At 48.2% G+C, this 22,687-nt stretch overlaps 1 protein-coding gene across 2 annotated transcripts; it reads left to right on the top strand.

Annotated features, from left to right (window-relative positions):
- Positions 1 to 369: 369 nt before the first annotated feature.
- Positions 370 to 3,664, top strand: LOC142931334 (survival motor neuron protein-like). Of its 2 annotated transcripts, none has more exons than XM_076075229.1 (2): positions 370 to 1,068; positions 2,538 to 3,664. In XM_076075229.1, the coding sequence occupies exons 1-2, from the start codon at positions 1,051 to 1,053 to the stop codon at positions 2,811 to 2,813; spliced, it is 294 nt and encodes a 97-aa protein (XP_075931344.1). In that variant the 5' UTR covers positions 370 to 1,050; the 3' UTR covers positions 2,814 to 3,664. The 2 variants fall into 2 exon arrangements, with proteins under 2 accessions (XP_075931344.1, XP_075931343.1); XM_076075228.1 differs by having other exon boundaries at positions 2,445 to 3,664.
- The last annotated feature ends 19,023 nt before the right edge of the window (positions 3,665 to 22,687 follow it).

Genomic DNA, 22,687 nt, shown 5'->3' with positions numbered 1-22,687 from the left:
AGCACTTGCCCCAACAGTCTGTTAAGGCTATAAGGGGGGGGTCTTTGTCTTTGTATCGCTTGTCTGTGTGTACTTGTGCACTTCGTATCTCTGTGTGCGTGTACATGGTTATATTTACACCTTGAGACACAACACACCTGTTGCAAGGGATACCCGGGAAAGCCCGACAATATAACACACTTCGTGTGTCACGTTCACCACCAGTGGTTACAAAACTAATTTCTTTACGGCTACATTTTTGTTCTCCTTCCCCCACACCTCCGATTAGCATGATTGGCTACGTACGATGCGAAAGAAATTCAACATGCGCACACCTTCGAGTACTGTGTTATCATTCGATGGTAAGCGCCTTGCTCAAGTTGATTTGACTGTTTTTGTCTAAACGAACTTCCTCACCAGGCGGCGGAGAACGTGCACAGTGATACGTGCGCAGGTTGGAAACATGTCAGCCACAAATATGAATGGGGAAAATGGACACACAGTGGTTTGACAGCATTGTTGCTAACTCAATAAGGCTGCATTATGCCTAGACTAGTTATAATAAATGGCACTCGACACTGTGCCATAGCAAAGTGACGTAGGATTACTAAGAGCGCGCTTTTTTGAGTCGATGAGCCATTTTAAATGTCATGTAATGGCGTACATTCATACGCAGCGGGAATTGCTTCTAAATCCTCAAAATTATCCCAGAAAGTCACTCAAATTTGGTCGCTTGGTAAACCCCCCCAAATGCCTCTAAATCGAGCAACAAAATTGCTGAGTTGGCAACACTGTACGAGCCGTTCCAAAGTAGTACGTGTATGTACAGAAGCAGGTCTAGACACCCGGTCCTACACGTCTTAGAGCAGGGGTAGGTTACCTACGGCCCGTGACTTCGTCAGTGTATATGGCCGTGGCCACACGAAACCCAACCAACCTCAACTAACCGACCGTGTTCTTTCAGACAGCGCTCAAAAATGGCACCGCACTTGCGAGAGCCCCAAGACCTACGGGGAGACAAAGTCCGTGAACAAGCGGGCGAAGACACGGAGACGGCACAAGAGGAGCAGCATGTCGCCCTCCGACAAGGTAAATATCCTGAAGCAGAAGATTACTGGTGCTCTGGATGTGGCTGTCACGTTTATTTGCAAATGTAATTTATAACTTTGACCATTACCTGCGTGATGTTAATAGTTGTCCGCTTTGTCGTGTCTGCTGTCCAACCTATATTGGCCTTTCCCCAATATTCTTCACAGGCCACCGCTTCTGGTGTTTGGCATTGTTGTGCTGCAGGGAAATCTCAGGGAGAAGGTCCATGAGGTTTGCTTCTCCCGACAAGCAAATTATTTCATGAGACCTCCTTTGCCAGTATTAAATTATGATAATAGGGTTTTCCCCTTTCTATTTTATTGCCAGAAAGGGGAAAGCCATATTATCATAAGCAAATTCTTCTTTTGCGTAGAAACCCCCCATGATTTCGTGAGAGAGTTGCTTCTGTCGAAATCCACTCTCAGTCTGTTTAGGCTCCACCGTGTGAGCCATTTGGAGCTGTAGCCAGATGCGAGCTCAGTGTTAATGTGCCATTTTATTGAGATACTACTACTGTGTGGTGTTATCTCGGTGTGGCCTGGGACTGTTTTGTTGTTTTTTGCTGCCTTGCCCAAGCTTGATAAATCGGATTCCTGTAATTAATAAATTCCTTTGTTTATATTTAGTGACTTGCTAACCATTTTCTTTATTTTTCACTCCTATCATTTCATTTGTATTGTTTGCTGTTGTACCTTTCTGACCTCCCCATTCTGGACCATCTGTGAAAATGAGCTTCATAGCTCATCGAATTCTTCCAGTCTAAATAAAGATTCTCATGTATGTATGTTGAACTACTTTCGCACCATATTCTTGGTTCTTTCGGTAAAGTCACGTAGAAGGGAAATAATAAAGTAAAAAAAATAACACACTAAAATTCTCACGACGTTTCGCACCGTACATAGCCAACCGCGCTAGTCAGAGGTGCGGGGGAAGTACAAGAATCTGAACACAAAAAGCACTTCTAAAGAAATTAGTTTTCAGTCTAGATGTAAAAGTGCGTAGCTCCAGTGGCTTCCTAATATCGGAAAGGAAGAGCGTTCCAGATGGCCGCAGAAGCGCATCTGAAAGTGCGAGCCAAAAGTTTGATGGTTAGCCAAACGGTCCCTTTGTGTGTTCCCCGCTGCGACAACACTGAGAACAAGGAACACAAATTGTACGTAAGCATACACCGTCCTGCGGATGGCAATTTTCCTCAGCTAAATGCCGATGTCGAGGTCTTCCAGCCACGGGAGCTCTTCAGGAGAGAGTTAATGTAGTTTTGCTTTTCTTCCGTTGGTGGAGCGCAGACTACAGCGGTTTACTTTGTGGAGACTCGAGGCAGCCAGGCGTGGTGCTGGCCGCATTGCCGCCTTCTTGCGCCATGCCGTCCTTCGTAGGTGTGCCAACAGCGCTTGCTCCATTGGCACGCGTCGGCTAGACGGGGTGAATCGTTGCCCGTCTCTGTGCCAACCTCTCGCGTGCCATTGGAGGCGGGCGACCTGTGCCAGGCTGCCTGGTCCGAGGACGGCGTGGTCTACGACGCCACGATCAAGTCGGTGGACGCCAGCGCCGGCACGTGCGTCATGGTCTTCACGGGCTACGGCAACGAGGATGAGCTGAAGCTCGCCGATCTTCTGCCGCCAGCGGCGGAGTCTGCCGCCCGCGCCGGCGGGGAGAGCGACGCGGCCGCGAGCTGCGACGCCGACGCGGCGTCCCGGGCCGGCAAGGTGAGCCGGGGCGGCGGGGCTGTGATGGATTCGGATTAATCGATTCGTTGAGAGTTGAGCTGCCTTTCCTGCTCAAAACATGCAATGGGGCAAATGTTCATTTACTCTGAGCCAGTGGTGCAAAAACCCGACCCCCCCCTCCCCAAGGCTTAAACTTGTAACTTTTCAAGACCAGTCCTGGGACCACATTGACCATCTTGCACAAACCAAAATGGCGATGTATGGTCAAACAACTCCCCCCCTCCATGACCCAATACGGCATGGTGAGACCTTCATCTTTCAAGAGGGTTTCATGAAGTGCTGTAAATTATAGCATAAATCATTCATTGCGGTGGAAAGGAAGTTTTTGATACATTTGTGAAGAAAAGCAGCCTAACCCCTAAACGTTGGCAGCTACGTGGCTCTCGCCAGGACGTGGACCCAGCCCGATGTTTTTTTCAGCCGTGTTACCGAGGGTGGAGGTGAGGAGGTGCCCTTCTGTTGCAGCGTAACAATACGAGTAGGTTGATCGGCAAGACGAAGATTTTTTTCTGCGTGGGGAATTAAAGCTGTGGAACGGCGTTGAACCAAATGCATTGCATTTGAAGAGAAGTAAAAACGTAAAGAAAACCCGTTTCATGAAGGCTATTTCGATCGATTTTTAAGTCAGATTTCAGACTCGTCTGCCACATGGTTTAGAATTCAAGAAGATCTTTGTCTTTTACGTGTGCCAATGGAAGCACAGTGGTGGTGTGGTTGAGTGCACTATGCCCCGAACCCGGCGACTTGAGTTCGACCAATAACAGTGGCTCATATCTAATCTTTTCCTGTGCCTCCCCTAGGTTGTCTCAGCCTTAAATAGTCACCTGGTGCTGTGTGTAAATATCCACATTTGAGGAAACAAGGGCAGCCAAGCATTGTGCTGGCCAACCATCTCCATCGCGTGCCGTGCCGGCATTAATAGATGCTCTCAAACAGCATTTGCCCCAACAGTCTGTTAAAGGCTATGCGGGGGATCTCTGTCATTGTGGAAGTACATGCTGTGCCAACAATGCAGTGCGTCGTTTCAAGGCCCATATGTAATGTTATGTAAATACAGATATTTCCTCTTTAGAACGAACCACTAGCGAACCTGGAATGAAAAACTTAAACTGGACCTTGAGGAAACACGTGACAGCGTCAATGTGTCGCTGTGTATATCTAATGGTTTATTTGAACAGGCATCCTAAACAAATGCTGAATTAAAACATGACACACAGGCAGGTACATGTGTACATTATTCATAGAATACAAAAGAAAAACCCATCAATGATTGGATGTTTGGCAGCGAGCACGATCGTTATATATGTAGGGTGGCTAAGGTAACCCGGACGCTGTGTGGAAGTATGCGAATCGACATGAGAATTAACGCCACTGCAGCTATGCTCGTAATAAACGGGCTGTCGTCATGAGCATGGTCCGTTATACGAGGTTAAGCCGTAGTCATTTAAGGAATGCAGAATCGCGCGAAAGCGTCTCTCCGATGTGCGTTCCCGTGTGTGCGCCGACGCCGCAGGAGAGTGCCCCCTCCGCCGACGACTACGAGATGCCAGGCAGACCCAAGGGTGGGCACGGAGCACGGAAGAAGGGTCACAAGCAGAAGCAGAGCGTCCCACCGTGGGCCTACCCGTCGCCACCCTTGTCCCATCCTCCCCCCTTCCCTGGCTTTCCACCTTACGTGAGCACATTCGCCTGCTGGGACACTTGAGCGTTGCCGTGTGTGTCATACGAATGAGCGAGTGTTGTTAGGCGAGGAATTAAAAGCGATTGTTACATGCCGACTAGAGCGGTTAATCGATCGGCAGGTCGCACATCGTGGGGGAAAGCGTGTGAAAGAGTAGGCCAAATACCCCCTAAAGCGGCTCTCAGTGTTACCACGTGATACATTACTCACAATACCCCCACAGTGTTACCACGTGATACATTACTCACAATACCACCACAGTGTTACCACGTGACTAGACTCAAGGTAACGAAAACAAATCGGATTAATTTATTTTCACGTAACTTTATTTTGAGCTGTATTCCCCATACAGTATATTTTTTACAGTGTTACAGGCAAATGTACAATTATTGTTATTTTTCTGCCAAACAATGCTTCCCTTTTTTGTTTAACCATAACACATTTTATAACACTTACAGGTATGTGCATTTAAATACACTTAATTATCGCGTCTTGACTTACGAACCATTCGACTTGTGAAGGGTCTTCAGGAACAGAACCCATTAGTACAGGGGTCGGGAACCTTTTTGACTAAGAGAGCCATGAAAGCAAAAAATTTGGAAATTTATTTCAGTGAGAGCCATATAATATATTTTAAATGTGAATTCAACTAAATGTCAGTATAATAAGCCTCTGAATTTATTCTTTTAAATAATGTTGTTATAACACTCACCATTAATGCGACTTCTGGTGCTGCATGGATTTGCTGATGTCTTTGTAGTCGGGTTGGTACTTGGTGAGGTTAAGCTTCATGCAAGCGTTGAGGCTTTCATCCGTTAAACGTGATCGTAGGTTGGACTTGATGTTTTTAAGATGTGAGAATGACTGCTCACATGCATACGTAGATCCAAACATGGTCAATACAGCAATACTCACACGCTGCAGTGTGTGGTATGTGACAGGAAGCGCGTTCCAAGTTTTGAGAATCAGCTGGTCTTCGGGTTGGAGTTTTTTCATTTCTGTCCACATGTGCTTGCTCGCCAACTCCGCTTTCTGTCGTGTGATTCTTTCCAAATCTTCATTCAGTGACTTGAACTTATTCACCCACATGTCTGAGGCCTTCAGGTCAGCCACTTCTGCTTCAAAATCTCTGACGGAGACACCAGGGATGTAATTCAGGTCGGCTGTGTTCAGTGAACACTCGTTTGGATGGGTGATGAACTTAAAAAGACGAGTGTGCTCACGAAATTCTCCAAAGCGTGCTTTGAAGGACTGTAGGAGACTAGATGTGCAGCCAGCTAGCTGGTGGAGATCAAGGTTTTGAATGGGCTCACTTGCTGTGCATGCATCTTTAAATTGGCTCAGTTTTTCAAAATGTAGTAAACGACCTGTTTCAAGATCCGTGATGAAAAGCTCCAGCTTGTTTTCAAAAGCAAATACAGCTTGTTGAAGGGATAACACTGTATTTCCAATGCCTTGCATTTTCACGTTGAGCTGGTTCAGATGTTCAGTCAGATCTACGAGATAGTAAAACTTGAGGAGCCACTCGGTGTCGGCTAGCTCAGGATGCCCGACGCCTTTCATTTCAAGGAAAGTCCGGATTTCGTTCAGGCAAGCCGCAAAACGGCTAAGCACCTTCCCTCTTGACAACCAACGCACATTGCTGTGCAAAAGCAGACCAGGATAGTTATTTACAACTTCATCCAGCAGTGTTTTAAACTGGCGATCATTTAAGGCTCGGGCAACAATAAAGTTGATCACACGAATGACCAGCGACATCACTTCGCCAAACTGCCTGTCACACATCTGAGCACAAAGTGCCTCCTGGTGTATAATGCAATGGAAACTTAGGATGGGTCTATTTTCATGTTCACGGAGAAGCGCCACAAATCCTTTGTTTTTCCCCACCATACACGGAGCACCATCAGTACACACTGAGAGAAGTTTATCCATAGGTAGACTTTTTTCTTGAGCAAACTCCATGAAAGACTTGAATAAATCCTCACCTCTTGTGGACCCTTTTAATGGCAGAACAGCAAGACTTTCTTCGCGCAGTGTGTCACCAACAGCATATCTTGCAATCACGCTGAACTGCGACAAATGGCTCACGTCTGTTGACTCATCCAAAGCCAGAGAAAAGAACGGCGCTGCATTTATGTCCTTCACTTGCGTTTCCTCCACTTTGTTTGCCATCACGATGGTACGATCATGAACAGTTCTTGCCGACAGAGGCATGTCTTGTATCCGTTTGATTATCTTGTCTTTGTTCGGAAGATCATCAAAAAGTTCATTGGCTACATCCAGCATGAACGTTTTAGCATACTCGCCATCTGTGAATGGTTTTCCGTTCCTCACTATTGCTAAAGAACCAGCAAAGCTAGCCGAATTATAGTCACCTTGCCGGGTCCATACGCGGAGTTGCTGCTGGCTAGTTTGCACCCTGCTCAGAAGCTCTTGGCACGCTTTCTTTCTGCTGTCTCCCGCAGGGTATTTTGATGCAAAGGTAGCGTGGCGCGTGTCGAAATGCCGCTTTACATTCGACCGTTTCAACGATGTAATTTTGTCATTGCAAATTAGACACACCGCAGAACCCGCTCTCTCCACAAAGGCGAATTCTTCGGTCCATTCGTCCTGAAATGTACTATACTCGTCGTCTTTTTTTCTTTTCGCCATCTTCTTCGTCGAAGGGTTAGCTTTGAGCTAATGACCGAGCAGACGCAGTCTCAGACTGATTCAAAAGGGGGCGTTTACCTGTTTTACCCAGCAACGGCAAACGTAGGCCAGTATCATCCAATTAAAATAATGGACAATTGCTCCTGCAGCCCTGAACAGGACATGCGCAGTCAAAAATCGATGGATGGATTAAAACAAGTGAGAATATTTTGTTTTATCTGCGAGCCATATGCAATCATCAAAAGAGCCACATCTGGCTCGCGAGCCATAGGTTCCCGACCCCTGCATTAGTAAGTCAGCCACTTGTGTGTGTGTGTGTGTCCATGTGTGTGTGTCCATGTGTGTGTCCATGTGTGGGGAGCAATAGTGTAGCGGTTAGCGCGCTGCGCTATGAACCTGGCGACCCGGGTTCGATTCCCTCTCACGGCCAACACCAGTGACGATTATCTGAACCGGTCCCGGGCCTCCCCTAGGTCGACTCAGCCTCAAATGAGTACCTGGTGCGGTGTAAACATCGCCACTGGGGAGACAAAGGCAGTCGGGCGTGGTGCTGGCCACCCACCCACTCGTGTACCATTTCGGCCTTCATAGGTGCTCGCTAACAGCACTTGCCCCTACAGTCTGTTAAGGCAAAACGGGGGATCTTTGTCTTTGTGTGAGGAGCGGTCGTGTAGGTTTTACGTTCTTGCTAACAGCCCTTGTCCAAACAGTCTGTGAAGGCTATGCGGGGGTTCTTTGTCTTTTGCCTTTGTGTGTGATGTTTTCATTCGGGCTTTTTAACTTTTAAAATGAAATAGTTGAATGAAAGAGGTTTCTGAGCCATAAAAATGAAAGTTTATTCGTCTTGGCAATGGCATTAGTGGCGGCGGTGTTGGCATCGTGGTGATGGCGTTGTTGGTGTTGGCGTTCGCAGCGTTGGGAGTGTCCGTGACATTGGTGGAGGTGCTGACGTTGACGGCTGCGGCACGAATCAGCTTCTCATTCTCGTGACGCAGCCGTTGATTCTCCTTCTCTACGAGCCGGCTCTCCTCATGCAGCATCTGTGGATGCAGCACCATCGCCCTCTCACGTGTATTTATCCTGTGACGAATGTGACGTCATCGCCGGATGTGATGCGGTTAGAATCCGACACCGGCCGGGCACGTCAGCTGACCCCCCCCCCCCAAAAAATGGGGTCTGTGACATCACAGACCGAGGTGCACCTTATTTATTTATTTTAACTCAAGCGGTTTTTCGTGCCGTGCCCCTAGCGGTAGCGGGGAGGATAACGGTGGGGGGTGGGGGGACGGTAGGGGGGGTCGGGAGCGCTGCCGCGATGTACGCGTTGCTGTCGACCATCTTACACAGGGAAAAGTTTCTCGCTTTTGCCAATCCCTGTGTCCCCTCACGGCGTGAGGGGAGGGAGAGGTGAAGGGGGGGGGGGCGTGTTGAAGACGTCATCGCCGGCTTTCCCGTTCACAACAACGGGCGACGCTTTCCTCACGTAAGATGGCCGCTGGTGACAATCGTTTGCGAGTTTGAAGTTGCAGGGCAGTTTTTTTTCTCGTCGCATTCCAGCGCCTTTCTCTTCTCTCTGAGGCAGCAAGACACGCGGGCTTCCACTGCCAATAACCACCAATGACAACCAACTCACGTGTCTCCTTGTTGTTGTTGCAGTATTAATTACCTGAGGGACCGACAGCCTTGGCTTCTTCACCACCATCAACCGAGAGTGGTCTATGGGAGTCGAGTTTCTTCTGGTAGAGGGCACAGCTCCAGATTAGTTCGAGTGTAAAATAAAAGTTGCCTACAACGAGCTGGCTAAGTGCGTGAGGGAGGATGCACGACTGGAGAAAACAACTGGGAATATGCACAACTTGTGCGGGTTTCACGACGTATTGATATTTACGCCACCCAAAACAAAACCTTTCTTTTTTTATTTAAAGCTTTCGTGACTGCAGTGATTCATATTCTTGGTTCTTTCGGTAAAGTCACGTTGAAGGGAAACAAAATATGTATAAAACAATCAAAATTCTCACGACGTTTCGACCATAACAGAAACGGTCATCATCAGGTGTGAAAATGTTCTTGCCGTTGGTTTTCACAGCTGATGATGACTGCTTGTGTTGCAGTCGAAACGTCGTGAGAATTTTTATTGTTTTATATATATTATTACTTTATTGTTTCCCATCAACGTGACTTTACCGACAGAGCTAAGAATATGAATTACTGCAGTCACCAAAGCTTTAAATCAAAATTCTTCTTTTAATTAACAATTAATTTCTCCTACACAACCAAGCCAGCATCAGGACTCAAGGTAACGAAAACAAAACGAATTTATTTTCATGTTACTTTATTTTAAGTTGTATTTACCATACAGTACATTTTTTAGAGTGTTACATGCAAATATACAATAATTCTTATTTATAAGCTTAACAGTGCTTCCCTTTTTTTGTTTAACCATAACACATTTTATGACACCGACGGATATGTGCATTTAAATACAGTACATTATTGCTTCCCGACTGACAAACCATTCGACTTACGAAGGGTCCTCGGGAACAGAACCCATTAGTAAGTCAGGCACGTGCGTGTGTGTGCGTCCATGTGTGTGTGAGGAGTGGTCGTGTACGTCATACCTCCTTGCTAACAGCCATTATCCAAACAGTCTGTTAAGGCTATACGGGGGTCCTTTGTCTTTTGACTTTATGTGGGTGATGTTTTTATTCGGGCTCTTAAACGTGTCAAATTGAAGCGTTTACGAAATAAGTTTCTGAGACATCGAAATTTAAGCTTCTTGGTCTTGTTGGTGACGTTGGCGGTGGGGGTGTCAGTGGCGGCGATGGAGGCGGTAGCGTCATCAGCGTCGGCGTTCGAGGCGGTGGGAGCGTCTGCGGCATTGGTGGACGATGTGGTGTTGGCTGTGGCAGCAAAGGAGGTCTCCTCGTTAGTCGTGATAACGGCGGTGGTGGCGTCATCGGCGTCGGCGTTCGCGGCGGTGGGAGCGTCGGCGGCATTGGCGGAGACGTTGGCCGTGGCGGCGTGGGCGGCTGCGGCACGAATCAGCTTCTCGTTCTCGTGACGCAGCCGTTGATTCTCCTTCTTTACGAGCCAGTTCTGTTCACACAGCATCTGTTGATTCAGCACCATTGCGTTATCCCGAAGCAGTATCTCTAGACGCAACGCCTCATTGTCTTTACGCGTCTCCGCCTCCCTGAACCTAAGGAATGCGTTGTCGTCTTCCACCGTGCGTCTTCTTTGACGCAGCTTCACGTTTTCCTCGCACAGCATGGTGCTGTAACGCTGGGTGTTGGATAGGTTACAGCTCCAACGTCGCCACAGGAATATCTGGATCACAGCCATCATCACTATCGCAACGGCCATGAGCTGCTGTGACACAACGCATGGCAAGGGGTCTATGTTGGGCTTTGTGACCAATGGAGTCGGGTAGTTGACACTGCCTCCTCCTTTGTAGTCAACCAGTCTGGAAAAGTGAATCAAGAGCAACGCGACAAACGGTATGACTACATGCAGGAGCAGCATCTTGCCACGACGTGTTGCCAACGCGAAGCCAGTTCGGGTGTGAAACTCGCGTGTGAGCGTCACGTGTGTATTAAGCCTGTGACGATTGTGACGTCATCGCCGGATGTGACGCGCTGACCCCGCCCCCAAACCGGATGAATGACGTCACAGACCGAGCCGCGCCCTTATTATTTATTTATTTGCCTCGGGCGGCGTCTCGCGCAGCGCCCCTAGCGGTAGCGGGGAGGTTAACGGTGGGGGGGGGGGCAAACGGGGGGAGGTGGAGGGGCGTGTTGAAGACGTCATCGCCGGATTTCCCGTTCACCACAACGGGCGACGCTTCCCTCACGTAAGATGGCCGCTGGTGACAATCGTTTGCGAGTTTGAAGTTGCAGGGCAGTTTTTTTCTCGTCGCATTCCAGCGCCTTTCTCTTCTCTCTGAGGCAGCAAGACACGCGGCCTTCCACTGCCAATAACCACCAATGACAACCAACTCACGTGTCTCCTTGTTGTTGCAGTATTAATTACGTAAGGGACCGACAGCCTTGGCTTCTTCACCACCATCAACCGAGAGTGGTCTCTGGGAGTCGAGTTTCTTCTGGTAGAGGGCACAGCTCCAGATTAATTCGAGTGTAAAATAAAAGTTGCCTACAACGAGCTGGCTAAGTGCGTGAGGGAGGATGCACGACTGGAGAAAACAACTGGGAATATGCACAACTTGTGCGGGTTTCACGACGCATTGATATTTACGCGACCCAAAACAAAACCTTTATTTTTATTTAAAGCTTTCGTGACTGCAGTAATTCATATTCTTGGTTCTTTTGGTAAAGTCACGTTGAAGGGAAACAATAACAATAAAATATATATAAACAATAAAATTCTCACGACGTTTCGACTGCAACACAAGTAGTCATCATCAGGTGTGAAAACCAACGGCAAAAAACATTTTTTCAAATGTTTCTTGCCGTTTGTGTTGCAGTCGAAACGTCGTGAGAATTTTATTATATATATTTTATTGTTTCCCTTCAACGTGACTTTACCGAAAGAGCTAAGAATATGAATTACTGCAGTCACCAAAGCTTTAAATCAAAATTCTTTTAATTAATTTCTCCTACACAACCAAGCCAGCATCAGGACTCAAGGTAACGAAAACAAAACGAATTTCTTTTTATGTTACTTTATTTTAAGTTGTATTTACCATACAGTACATTTTTTAGAGTGTTACATGCAAATATACAATAATTCTTATTTATAAGCTTAACAGTGCTTCCCTTTTTTTGTTTAACCATAACACATTTTATGACACCGACGGATATGTGCATTTAAATACAGTACATTATTGCTTCCCGACTGACAAACCATTCGACTTACGAAGGGTCCTCAGGAACAGAACCCATTAGTAAGTCAGGCACGTGCGTGTGTGTGCGTCCATGTGTGTGTGAGGAGTGGTCGTGTACGTCATACGTCCTTGCTAACAGCCATTATCCAAACAGTCTGTTAAGGCTATATGGGGGTCCTTTGTCTTTTGCCTCTATGTGGGTGATGTTTTTATTCGGGCTCTTAAACGTGTCAAATTGAAGCGTTTACGAAAGAAGTTTCTGAGACATCGAAATTTAAGCTTCTTGGTCTTGTTGGTGACGTTGGCGGTGGGGGTGTCAGTGGCGGCGATGGAGGCGGTAGCGTCATCAGCGTCGGCGTTCGAGGCGGTGGGAGCGTCTGCGGCATTGGTGGACGATGTGGTGTTGGCTGTGGCAGCAAAGGAGGTCTCCTCGTTAGTCGTGATAGCGGCGGTGGGGGCGTCATCGGCGTCGGCGTTCGCGGCGGTGGGAGCGTCGGCGGCATTGGCGGAGACGTTGGCCGTGGCGGCGTGGGCGGCTGCGGCACGAATCAGCTTCTCGTTCTCGTGACGCAGCCGTTGATTCTCCTTCTTTACGAGCCAGTTCTGTTCACACAGCATCTGTTGATTCAGCACCATTGCGTTATCCCGAAGCAGTATCTCTAGACGCAACGCCTCATTGTCTTTACGCGTCTCCGCCTCCCTGAACCTAAGGAATGCGTTGTCGTCTTCCACCGTGCGTCTTCTTTGACGCAGCTTCACGTTTTCCTCGCACAGCATGGTGCTGTAACGCTGGGTGTTGGATAGGTTACAGCTCCAACGTCGCCACAGGAATATCTGGATCACAGCCATCATCACTATCGCAACGGCCATGAGCTGCTGTGACACAACGCATGGCAAGGGGTCTATGTTGGGCTTTGTGACCAATGGAGTCGGGTAGTTGACACTGCCTCCTCCTTTGTAGTCAACCAGTCTGGAAAAGTGAATCAAGAGCAACGCGACAAACGGTATGACTACATGCAGGAGCAGCATCTTGCCACGACGTGTTGCCAACGCGAAGCCAGTTCGGGTGTGAAACTCGCGTGTGAGCGTCACGTGTGTATTAAGCCTGTGACGATTGCGACGTCATCGCCGGATGTGACGCGCTGACCCCGCCCCCAAACCGGATGAATGACGTCACAGACCGAGCCGCGCCCTTATTATTTATTTATTTGCCTCGCGCGGCGTCTCGCGCAGCGCCCCTAGCGGTAGCGGGGAGGTTAACGGTGGGGGGGGGGGGGGCAAACGGGGGGAGGTGGAGGGGCGTGTTGAAGACGTCATCGACGGATTTCCCGTTCACCACAACGGGCGACGCTTCCCTCACGTAAGATGGCCGCTGGTGACAATCGTTTGCGAGTTTGAAGTTGCAGGGCAGTTTTTTTCTCGTCGCATTCCAGCGCCTTTCTCTTCTCTCTGAGGCAGCAAGACACGCGGCCTTCCACTGCCAATAACCACCAATGACAACCAACTCACGTGTCTCCTTGTTGTTGCAGTATTAATTACGTAAGGGACCGACAGCCTTGGCTTCTTCACCACCATCAACCGAGAGTGGTCTCTGGGAGTCGAGTTTCTTCTGGTAGAGGGCACAGCTCCAGATTAATTCGAGTGTAAAATAAAAGTTGCCTACAACGAGCTGGCTAAGTGCGTGAGGGAGGATGCACGACTGGAGAAAACAACTGGGAATATGCACAACTTGTGCGGGTTTCACGACGCATTGATATTTACGCGACCCAAAACAAAACCTTTATTTTTATTTAAAGCTTTCGTGACTGCAGTAATTCATATTCTTGGTTCTTTTGGTAAAGTCACGTTGAAGGGAAACAATAACAATAAAATATATATAAACAATAAAATTCTCACGACGTTTCGACTGCAACACAAGTAGTCATCATCAGGTGTGAAAACCAACGGCAAAAAACATTTTTTCAAATGTTTCTTGCCGTTTGTGTTGCAGTCGAAACGTCGTGAGAATTTTATTATATATATTTTATTGTTTCCCTTCAACGTGACTTTACCGAAAGAGCTAAGAATATGAATTACTGCAGTCACCAAAGCTTTAAATCAAAATTCTTTTAATTAATTTCTCCTACACAACCAAGCCAGCATCAGGACTCAAGGTAACGAAAACAAAACGAATTTCTTTTTATGTTACTTTATTTTAAGTTGTATTTACCATACAGTACATTTTTTAGAGTGTTACATGCAAATATACAATAATTCTTATTTATAAGCTTAACAGTGCTTCCCTTTTTTTGTTTAACCATAACACATTTTATGACACCGACGGATATGTGCATTTAAATACAGTACATTATTGCTTCCCGACTGACAAACCATTCGACTTACGAAGGGTCCTCAGGAACAGAACCCATTAGTAAGTCAGGCACGTGCGTGTGTGTGCGTCCATGTGTGTGTGAGGAGTGGTCGTGTACGTCATACGTCCTTGCTAACAGCCATTATCCAAACAGTCTGTTAAGGCTATATGGGGGTCCTTTGTCTTTTGCCTCTATGTGGGTGATGTTTTTATTCGGGCTCTTAAACGTGTCAAATTGAAGCGTTTACGAAAGAAGTTTCTGAGACATCGAAATTTAAGCTTCTTGGTCTTGTTGGTGACGGTGGTGGGGGTGTCAGTGGCGGCGATGGAGGCGGTAGCGTCATCAGCGTCGGCGTTCGAGGCGGTGGGAGCGTCTGCGGCATTGGTGGACGATGTGGTGTTGGCTGTGGCAGCAAAGGAGGTCTCCTCGTTAGTCGTGATAGCGGCGGTGGGGGCGTCATCGGCGTCGGCGTTCGCGGCGGTGGGAGCGTCGGCGGCATTGGCGGAGACGTTGGCCGTGGCGGCGTGGGTGGCTGCGGCACGAATCAGCTTCTCGTTCTCGTGACGCAGCCGTTGATTCTCCTTCATTACGAGCCAGTTCTGTTCACACAGCATCTGTTGATTCAGCACCATTGCGTTATCCCGAAGCAGTATCTCTAGACGCAACGCCTCATTGTCTTTACGCGTCTCCGCCTCCCTGAACCTAAGGAATACGTTGTCGTCTTCCACCGTGCGTCTTCTTTGACGCAGCTTCACGTTTTCCTCGCACAGCATGGTGCTGTAACGCTGGGTGTTGGATAGGTTACAGCTCCAACGTCGCCACAGGAATATCTGGATCACAGCCATCATCACTATCGCAACGGCCATGAGCTGCTGTGACACAACGCATGGCAAGGGGTCTATGTTGGGCTTTGTGACCAATGGAGTCGGGTAGTTGACACTGCCTCCTCCTTTGTAGTCAACCAGTCTGGAAAAGTGAATCAAGAGCAACGCGACAAACGGTATGACTACATGCAGGAGCAGCATCTTGCCACGACGTGTTGCCAACGCGAAGCCAGTTCGGGTGTGAAACTCGCGTGTGAGCGTCACGTGTGTATTAAGCCTGTGACGATTGCGACGTCATCGCCGGATGTGACGCGCTGACCCCGCCCCCAAACCGGATGAATGACGTCACAGACCGAGCCGCGCCCTTATTATTTATTTATTTGCCTCGCGCGGCGTCTCGCGCAGCGCCCCTAGCGGTAGCGGGGAGGTTAACGGTGGGGGGGGGGGGGGCAAACGGGGGGAGGTGGAGGGGCGTGTTGAAGACGTCATCGACGGATTTCCCGTTCACCACAACGGGCGACGCTTCCCTCACGTAAGATGGCCGCTGGTGACAATCGTTTGCGAGTTTGAAGTTGCAGGGCAGTTTTTTTCTCGTCGCATTCCAGCGCCTTTCTCTTCTCTCTGAGGCAGCAAGACACGCGGCCTTCCACTGCCAATAACCACCAATGACAACCAACTCACGTGTCTCCTTGTTGTTGCAGTATTAATTACGTAAGGGACCGACAGCCTTGGCTTCTTCACCACCATCAACCGAGAGTGGTCTCTGGGAGTCGAGTTTCTTCTGGTAGAGGGCACAGCTCCAGATTAATTCGAGTGTAAAATAAAAGTTGCCTACAACGAGCTGGCTAAGTGCGTGAGGGAGGATGCACGAATGGAGAAAACAACTGGGAATATGCACAACTTGTGCGGGTTTCACGACGCATTGATATTTACGCGACCCAAAACAAAACCTTTATTTTTATTTAAAGCTTTCGTGACTGCAGTAATTCATATTCTTGGTTCTTTTGGTAAAGTCACGTTGAAGGGAAACAATAACAATAAAATATATATAAACAATAAAATTCTCACGACGTTTCGACTGCAACACAAGTAGTCATCATCAGGTGTGAAAACCAACGGCAAAAAACATTTTTTCAAATGTTTCTTGCCGTTTGTGTTGCAGTCGAAACGTCGTGAGAATTTTATTATATATATTTTATTGTTTCCCTTCAACGTGACTTTACCGAAAGAGCTAAGAATATGAATTACTGCAGTCACCAAAGCTTTAAATCAAAATTCTTTTAATTAATTTCTCCTACACAACCAAGCCAGCATCAGGACTCAAGGTAACGAAAACAAAACGAATTTATTTTTATGTTACTTTATTTTAAGTTGTATTTACCATACAGTACATTTTTTAGAGTGTTACATGCAAATATACAATAATTCTTATTTATAAGCTTAACAGTGCTTCCCTTTTTTTGTTTAACCATAACACATTTTATGACACCGACGGATATGTGCATTTAGATACAGTACATTATTGCTTCCCGACTGACAAACCATGCGGCTTACGAAGGGTCATCAGGAACAGAACCCATTAGTAAGTCAGGCACGTGCGTGTGTGTGCGTCCATGTGTGTGTGAGGAGTGGTCGTGTACGTCATACGTCCTTGCTAACAGCCATTATCCAAACAGTCTGTTAAGGCTATACGGGGGTCCTTTGTCTTTTGCCTCTATGTGGGTGATGTTTTTATTCGGGCTCTTAAACGTGTCAAATTGAAGCGTTTACGAAAGAAGTTTCTGAGACATCGAAATTTAAGCTTCTTGGTCTTGTTGGTGACGGTGGTGGGGGTGTCAGTGGCGGCGATGGAGGCGGTAGCGTCATCAGCGTCGGCGTTCGAGGCGGTGGGAGCGTCTGCGGCATTGGTGGACGATGTGGTGTTGGCTGTGGCAGCAAAGGAGGTCTCCTCGTTAGTCGTGATAGCGGCGGTGGGGGCGTCATCGGCGTCGGCGTTCGCGGCGGTGGGAGCGTCGGCGGCATTGGCGGAGACGTTGGCCGTGGCGGCGTGGGTGGCTGCGGCACGAATCAGCTTCTCGTTCTCGTGACGCAGCCGTTGATTCTCCTTCATTACGATCCAGTTCTGTTCACACAGCATCTGTTGATTCAGCACCATTGCGTTATCCCGAAGCAGTATCTCTAGACGCAACGCCTCATTGTCTTTACGCGTCTCCGCCTCCCTGAACCTAAGGAATACGTTGTCGTCTTCCACCGTGCGTCTTCTTTGACGCAGCTTCACGTTTTCCTCGCACAGCATGGTGCTGTAACGCTGGGTGTTGGATAGGTTACAGCTCCAACGTCGCCACAGGAATATCTGGATCACAGCCATCATCACTATCGCAACGGCCATGAGCTGCTGTGACACAACGCATGGCAAGGGGTCTATGTTGGGCTTTGTGACCAATGGAGTCGGGTAGTTGACACTGCCTCCTCCTTTGTAGTCAACCAGTCTGGAAAAGTGAATCAAGAGCAACGCGACAAACGGTATGACTACATGCAGGAGCAGCATCTTGCCACGACGTGTTGCCAACGCGAAGCCAGTTCGGGTGTGAAACTCGCGTGTGAGCGTCACGTGTGTATTAAGCCTGTGACGATTGCGACGTCATCGCCGGATGTGACGCGCTGACCCCGCCCCCAAACCGGATGAATGACGTCACAGACCGAGCCGCGCCCTTATTATTTATTTATTTGCCTCGCGCGGCGTCTCGCGCAGCGCCCCTAGCGGTAGCGGGGAGGTTAACGGTGGGGGGGGGGGGGCAAACGGGGGGAGGTGGAGGGGCGTGTTGAAGACGTCATCGACGGATTTCCCGTTCACCACAACGGGCGACGCTTCCCTCACGTAAGATGGCCGCTGGTGACAATCGTTTGCGAGTTTGAAGTTGCAGGGCAGTTTTTTTCTCGTCGCATTCCAGCGCCTTTCTCTTCTCTCTGAGGCAGCAAGACACGCGGCCTTCCACTGCCAATAACCACCAATGACAACCAACTCACGTGTCTCCTTGTTGTTGCAGTATTAATTACGTAAGGGACCGACAGCCTTGGCTTCTTCACCACCATCAACCGAGAGTGGTCTCTGGGAGTCGAGTTTCTTCTGGTAGAGGGCACAGCTCCAGATTAATTCGAGTGTAAAATAAAAGTTGCCTACAACGAGCTGGCTAAGTGCGTGAGGGAGGATGCACGACTGGAGAAAACAACTGGGAATATGCACAACTTGTGCGGGTTTCACGACGCATTGATATTTACGCGACCCAAAACAAAACCTTTATTTTTATTTAAAGCTTTCGTGACTGAAATAATTCATATTCTTGGTTCTTTTGGTAAAGTCACGTTGAAGGGAAACAATAACAATAAAATATATATAAACAATAAAATTCTCACGACGTTTCGACTGCAACACAAGTAGTCATCATCAGGTGTGAAAACCAACGGCAAAAAACATTTTTTCAAATGTTTCTTGCCGTTTGTGTTGCAGTCGAAACGTCGTGAGAATTTTATTATATATATTTTATTGTTTCCCTTCAACGTGACTTTACCGAAAGAGCTAAGAATATGAATTACTGCAGTCACCAAAGCTTTAAATCAAAATTCTTTTAATTAATTTCTCCTACACAACCAAACCAGCATCAGGACTCAAGGTAACGAAAACAAAACGAATTTCTTTTTATGTTACTTTATTTTAAGTTGTATTTACCATACAGTACATTTTTTAGAGTGTTACATGCAAATATACAATAATTCTTATTTATAAGCTTAACAGTGCTTCCCTTTTTTTGTTTAACCATAACACATTTTATGACACCGACGGATATGTGCATTTAAATACAGTACATTATTGCTTCCCGACTGACAAACCATGCGGCTTACGAAGGGTCATCAGGAACAGAACCCATTAGTAAGTCAGGCACGTGCGTGTGTGTGCGTCCATGTGTGTGTGAGGAGTGGTCGTGTACGTCATACGTCCTTGCTAACAGCCATTATCCAAACAGTCTGTTAAGGCTATACGGGGGTCCTTTGTCTTTTGCCTCTATGTGGGTGATGTTTTTATTCGGGCTCTTAAACGTGTCAAATTGAAGCGTTTACGAACGAAGTTTCTGAGGCATCGAAATTTAAGCTTCTTGGTCTTGTTGGTGACGTTGGCGGTGGGGGTGTCAGTGGCGGCGATGGAGGCGGTAGCGTCATCAGCGTCGGCGTTCGAGGCGGTGGGAGCGTCTGCGGCATTGGTGGACGATGTGGTGTTGGCTGTGGCAGCAAAGGAGGTCTCCTCGTTAGTCGTGATAGCGGCGGTGGGGGCGTCATCGGCGTCGGCGTTCGCGGCGGTGGGAGCGTCGGCGGCATTGGCGGAGACGTTGGCCGTGGCGGCGTGGGTGGCTGCGGCACGAATCAGCTTCTCGTTCTCGTGACGCAGCCGTTGATTCTCCTTCATTACGATCCAGTTCTGTTCACACAGCATCTGTTGATTCAGCACCATTGCGTTATCCCGAAGCAGTATCTCTAGACGCAACGCCTCATTGTCTTTACGCGTCTCCGCCTCCCTGAACCTAAGGAATACGTTGTCGTCTTCCACCGTGCGTCTTCTTTGACGCAGCTTCACGTTTTCCTCGCACAGCATGGTGCTGTAACGCTGGGTGTTGGATAGGTTACAGCTCCAACGTCGCCACAGGAATATCTGGATCACAGCCATCATCACTATCGCAACGGCCATGAGCTGCTGTGACACAACGCATGGCAAGGGGTCTATGTTGGGCTTTGTGACCAATGGAGTCGGGTAGTTGACACTGCCTCCTCCTTTGTAGTCAACCAGTCTGGAAAAGTGAATCAAGAGCAACGCGACAAACGGTATGACTACATGCAGGAGCAGCATCTTGCCACGACGTGTTGCCAACGCGAAGCCAGTTCGGGTGTGAAACTCGCGTGTGAGCGTCACGTGTGTATTAAGCCTGTGACGATTGCGACGTCATCGCCGGATGTGACGCGCTGACCCCGCCCCCAAACCGGATGAATGACGTCACAGACCGAGCCGCGCCCTTATTATTTATTTATTTGCCTCGCGCGGCGTCTCGCGCAGCGCCCCTAGCGGTAGCGGGGAGGTTAACGGTGGGGGGGGGGGGGCAAACGGGGGGAGGTGGAGGGGCGTGTTGAAGACGTCATCGACGGATTTCCCGTTCACCACAACGGGCGACGCTTCCCTCACGTAAGATGGCCGCTGGTGACAATCGTTTGCGAGTTTGAAGTTGCAGGGCAGTTTTTTTCTCGTCGCATTCCAGCGCCTTTCTCTTCTCTCTGAGGCAGCAAGACACGCGGCCTTCCACTGCCAATAACCACCAATGACAACCAACTCACGTGTCTCCTTGTTGTTGCAGTATTAATTACGTAAGGGACCGACAGCCTTGGCTTCTTCACCACCATCAACCGAGAGTGGTCTCTGGGAGTCGAGTTTCTTCTGGTAGAGGGCACAGCTCCAGATTAATTCGAGTGTAAAATAAAAGTTGCCTACAACGAGCTGGCTAAGTGCGTGAGGGAGGATGCACGACTGGAGAAAACAACTGGGAATATGCACAACTTGTGCGGGTTTCACGACGCATTGATATTTACGCGACCCAAAACAAAACCTTTATTTTTATTTAAAGCTTTCGTGACTGAAATAATTCATATTCTTGGTTCTTTTGGTAAAGTCACGTTGAAGGGAAACAATAACAATAAAATATATATAAACAATAAAATTCTCACGACGTTTCGACTGCAACACAAGTAGTCATCATCAGGTGTGAAAACCAACGGCAAAAAACATTTTTTCAAATGTTTCTTGCCGTTTGTGTTGCAGTCGAAACGTCGTGAGAATTTTATTATATATATTTTATTGTTTCCCTTCAACGTGACTTTACCGAAAGAGCTAAGAATATGAATTACTGCAGTCACCAAAGCTTTAAATCAAAATTCTTTTAATTAATTTCTCCTACACAACCAAACCAGCATCAGGACTCAAGGTAACGAAAACAAAACGAATTTCTTTTTATGTTACTTTATTTTAAGTTGTATTTACCATACAGTACATTTTTTAGAGTGTTACATGCAAATATACAATAATTCTTATTTATAAGCTTAACAGTGCTTCCCTTTTTTTGTTTAACCATAACACATTTTATGACACCGACGGATATGTGCATTTAAATACAGTACATTATTGCTTCCCGACTGACAAACCATGCGGCTTACGAAGGGTCATCAGGAACAGAACCCATTAGTAAGTCAGGCACGTGCGTGTGTGTGCGTCCATGTGTGTGTGAGGAGTGGTCGTGTACGTCATACGTCCTTGCTAACAGCCATTATCCAAACAGTCTGTTAAGGCTATACGGGGGTCCTTTGTCTTTTGCCTCTATGTGGGTGATGTTTTTATTCGGGCTCTTAAACGTGTCAAATTGAAGCGTTTACGAACGAAGTTTCTGAGGCATCGAAATTTAAGCTTCTTGGTCTTGTTGGTGACGTTGGCGGTGGGGGTGTCAGTGGCGGCGATGGAGGCGGTAGCGTCATCAGCGTCGGCGTTCGAGGCGGTGGGAACGTCTGAGGCATTGGTGGACGATGTGGTGTTGGCCGTGGCAGCAAAGGAGGTCTCCTCGTTAGTCGTGATAGCGGCGGTGGTGGCGTCATCGGCGTCGGCGTTCGCGGCGGTGGGAGCGTCGGCGGCATTGGCGGTGACGTTGGCCGTGGCGGCGTGGGCGGCTGCGGCACGAATCAGCTTCTCGTTCTCGTGACGCAGCCGTTGATTCTCCTTCTTTACGAGCCAGTTCTTTTCACGCAGCATCTGTGGATTCAGCACCATTGCGTTCTCCCGAAGCAGTATCTCTAGACGCAACGCCTCATTGTCTTTACGCGTCTCCGCCTCCCTGAACCTGAGGAATGCGTTGTCGTCTTCCACCGTGCTTCTTCTTTGACACAGCTTCATGTTTTCCTCGCACAGCATGGCGCTGTAACGCTCGGTGTTGGATAGGTTACAGCTCCAACGTCGCCACAGGAATATCTCGATCACAGCCATCATCACTATCGCAACGGCCATGAGCTGCTGTGACACAACGCATGGCAAGGGGTCTATGTTGGGCTGTGTGACCAATGGAGTCGGGGTCGGGTAGTTGGCACTGTCTCCTTTATAACCAACCAATCCGGTAATGTGAATCAAGGTCAACATGACAAACGTCTTGACCCCATACAGCAGCACCATCTTGACCACGCGTGTTGCCAGTGAGGAGCCAGTTGGAGTTGTGAGCGTCACGTGCGAGCGTCACGTGTATTTAGCCTGTGACGATTGCGACGTCATCGCCGGATGTGACGCACAGGATGTGACGCTTAGAAATTCGATACCTGCCAGTGACGTCAACTGACACCGCCCCCAACAATTATGTTTGTTACGTCACAGACCGAGGTTGCGCCCTAATTAATTATAAAACATTTTTATCACGCGGCGTCTCGCGCAGCGCCTATAGCGGTAGCGGGGAGGATAATGGCGGGGGGGAGAC

This window comes from Petromyzon marinus, chromosome 52 (assembly GCF_048934315.1).
Source record: "Petromyzon marinus isolate PM22_M1 ecotype Great Lakes invasive population chromosome 52, UKy_Petmar_22M1.pri1.0, whole genome shotgun sequence".
NCBI lineage: Eukaryota > Metazoa > Chordata > Hyperoartia > Petromyzontiformes > Petromyzontidae > Petromyzon > Petromyzon marinus.
This window is presented reverse-complemented; position numbering and strand designations above follow the sequence as displayed.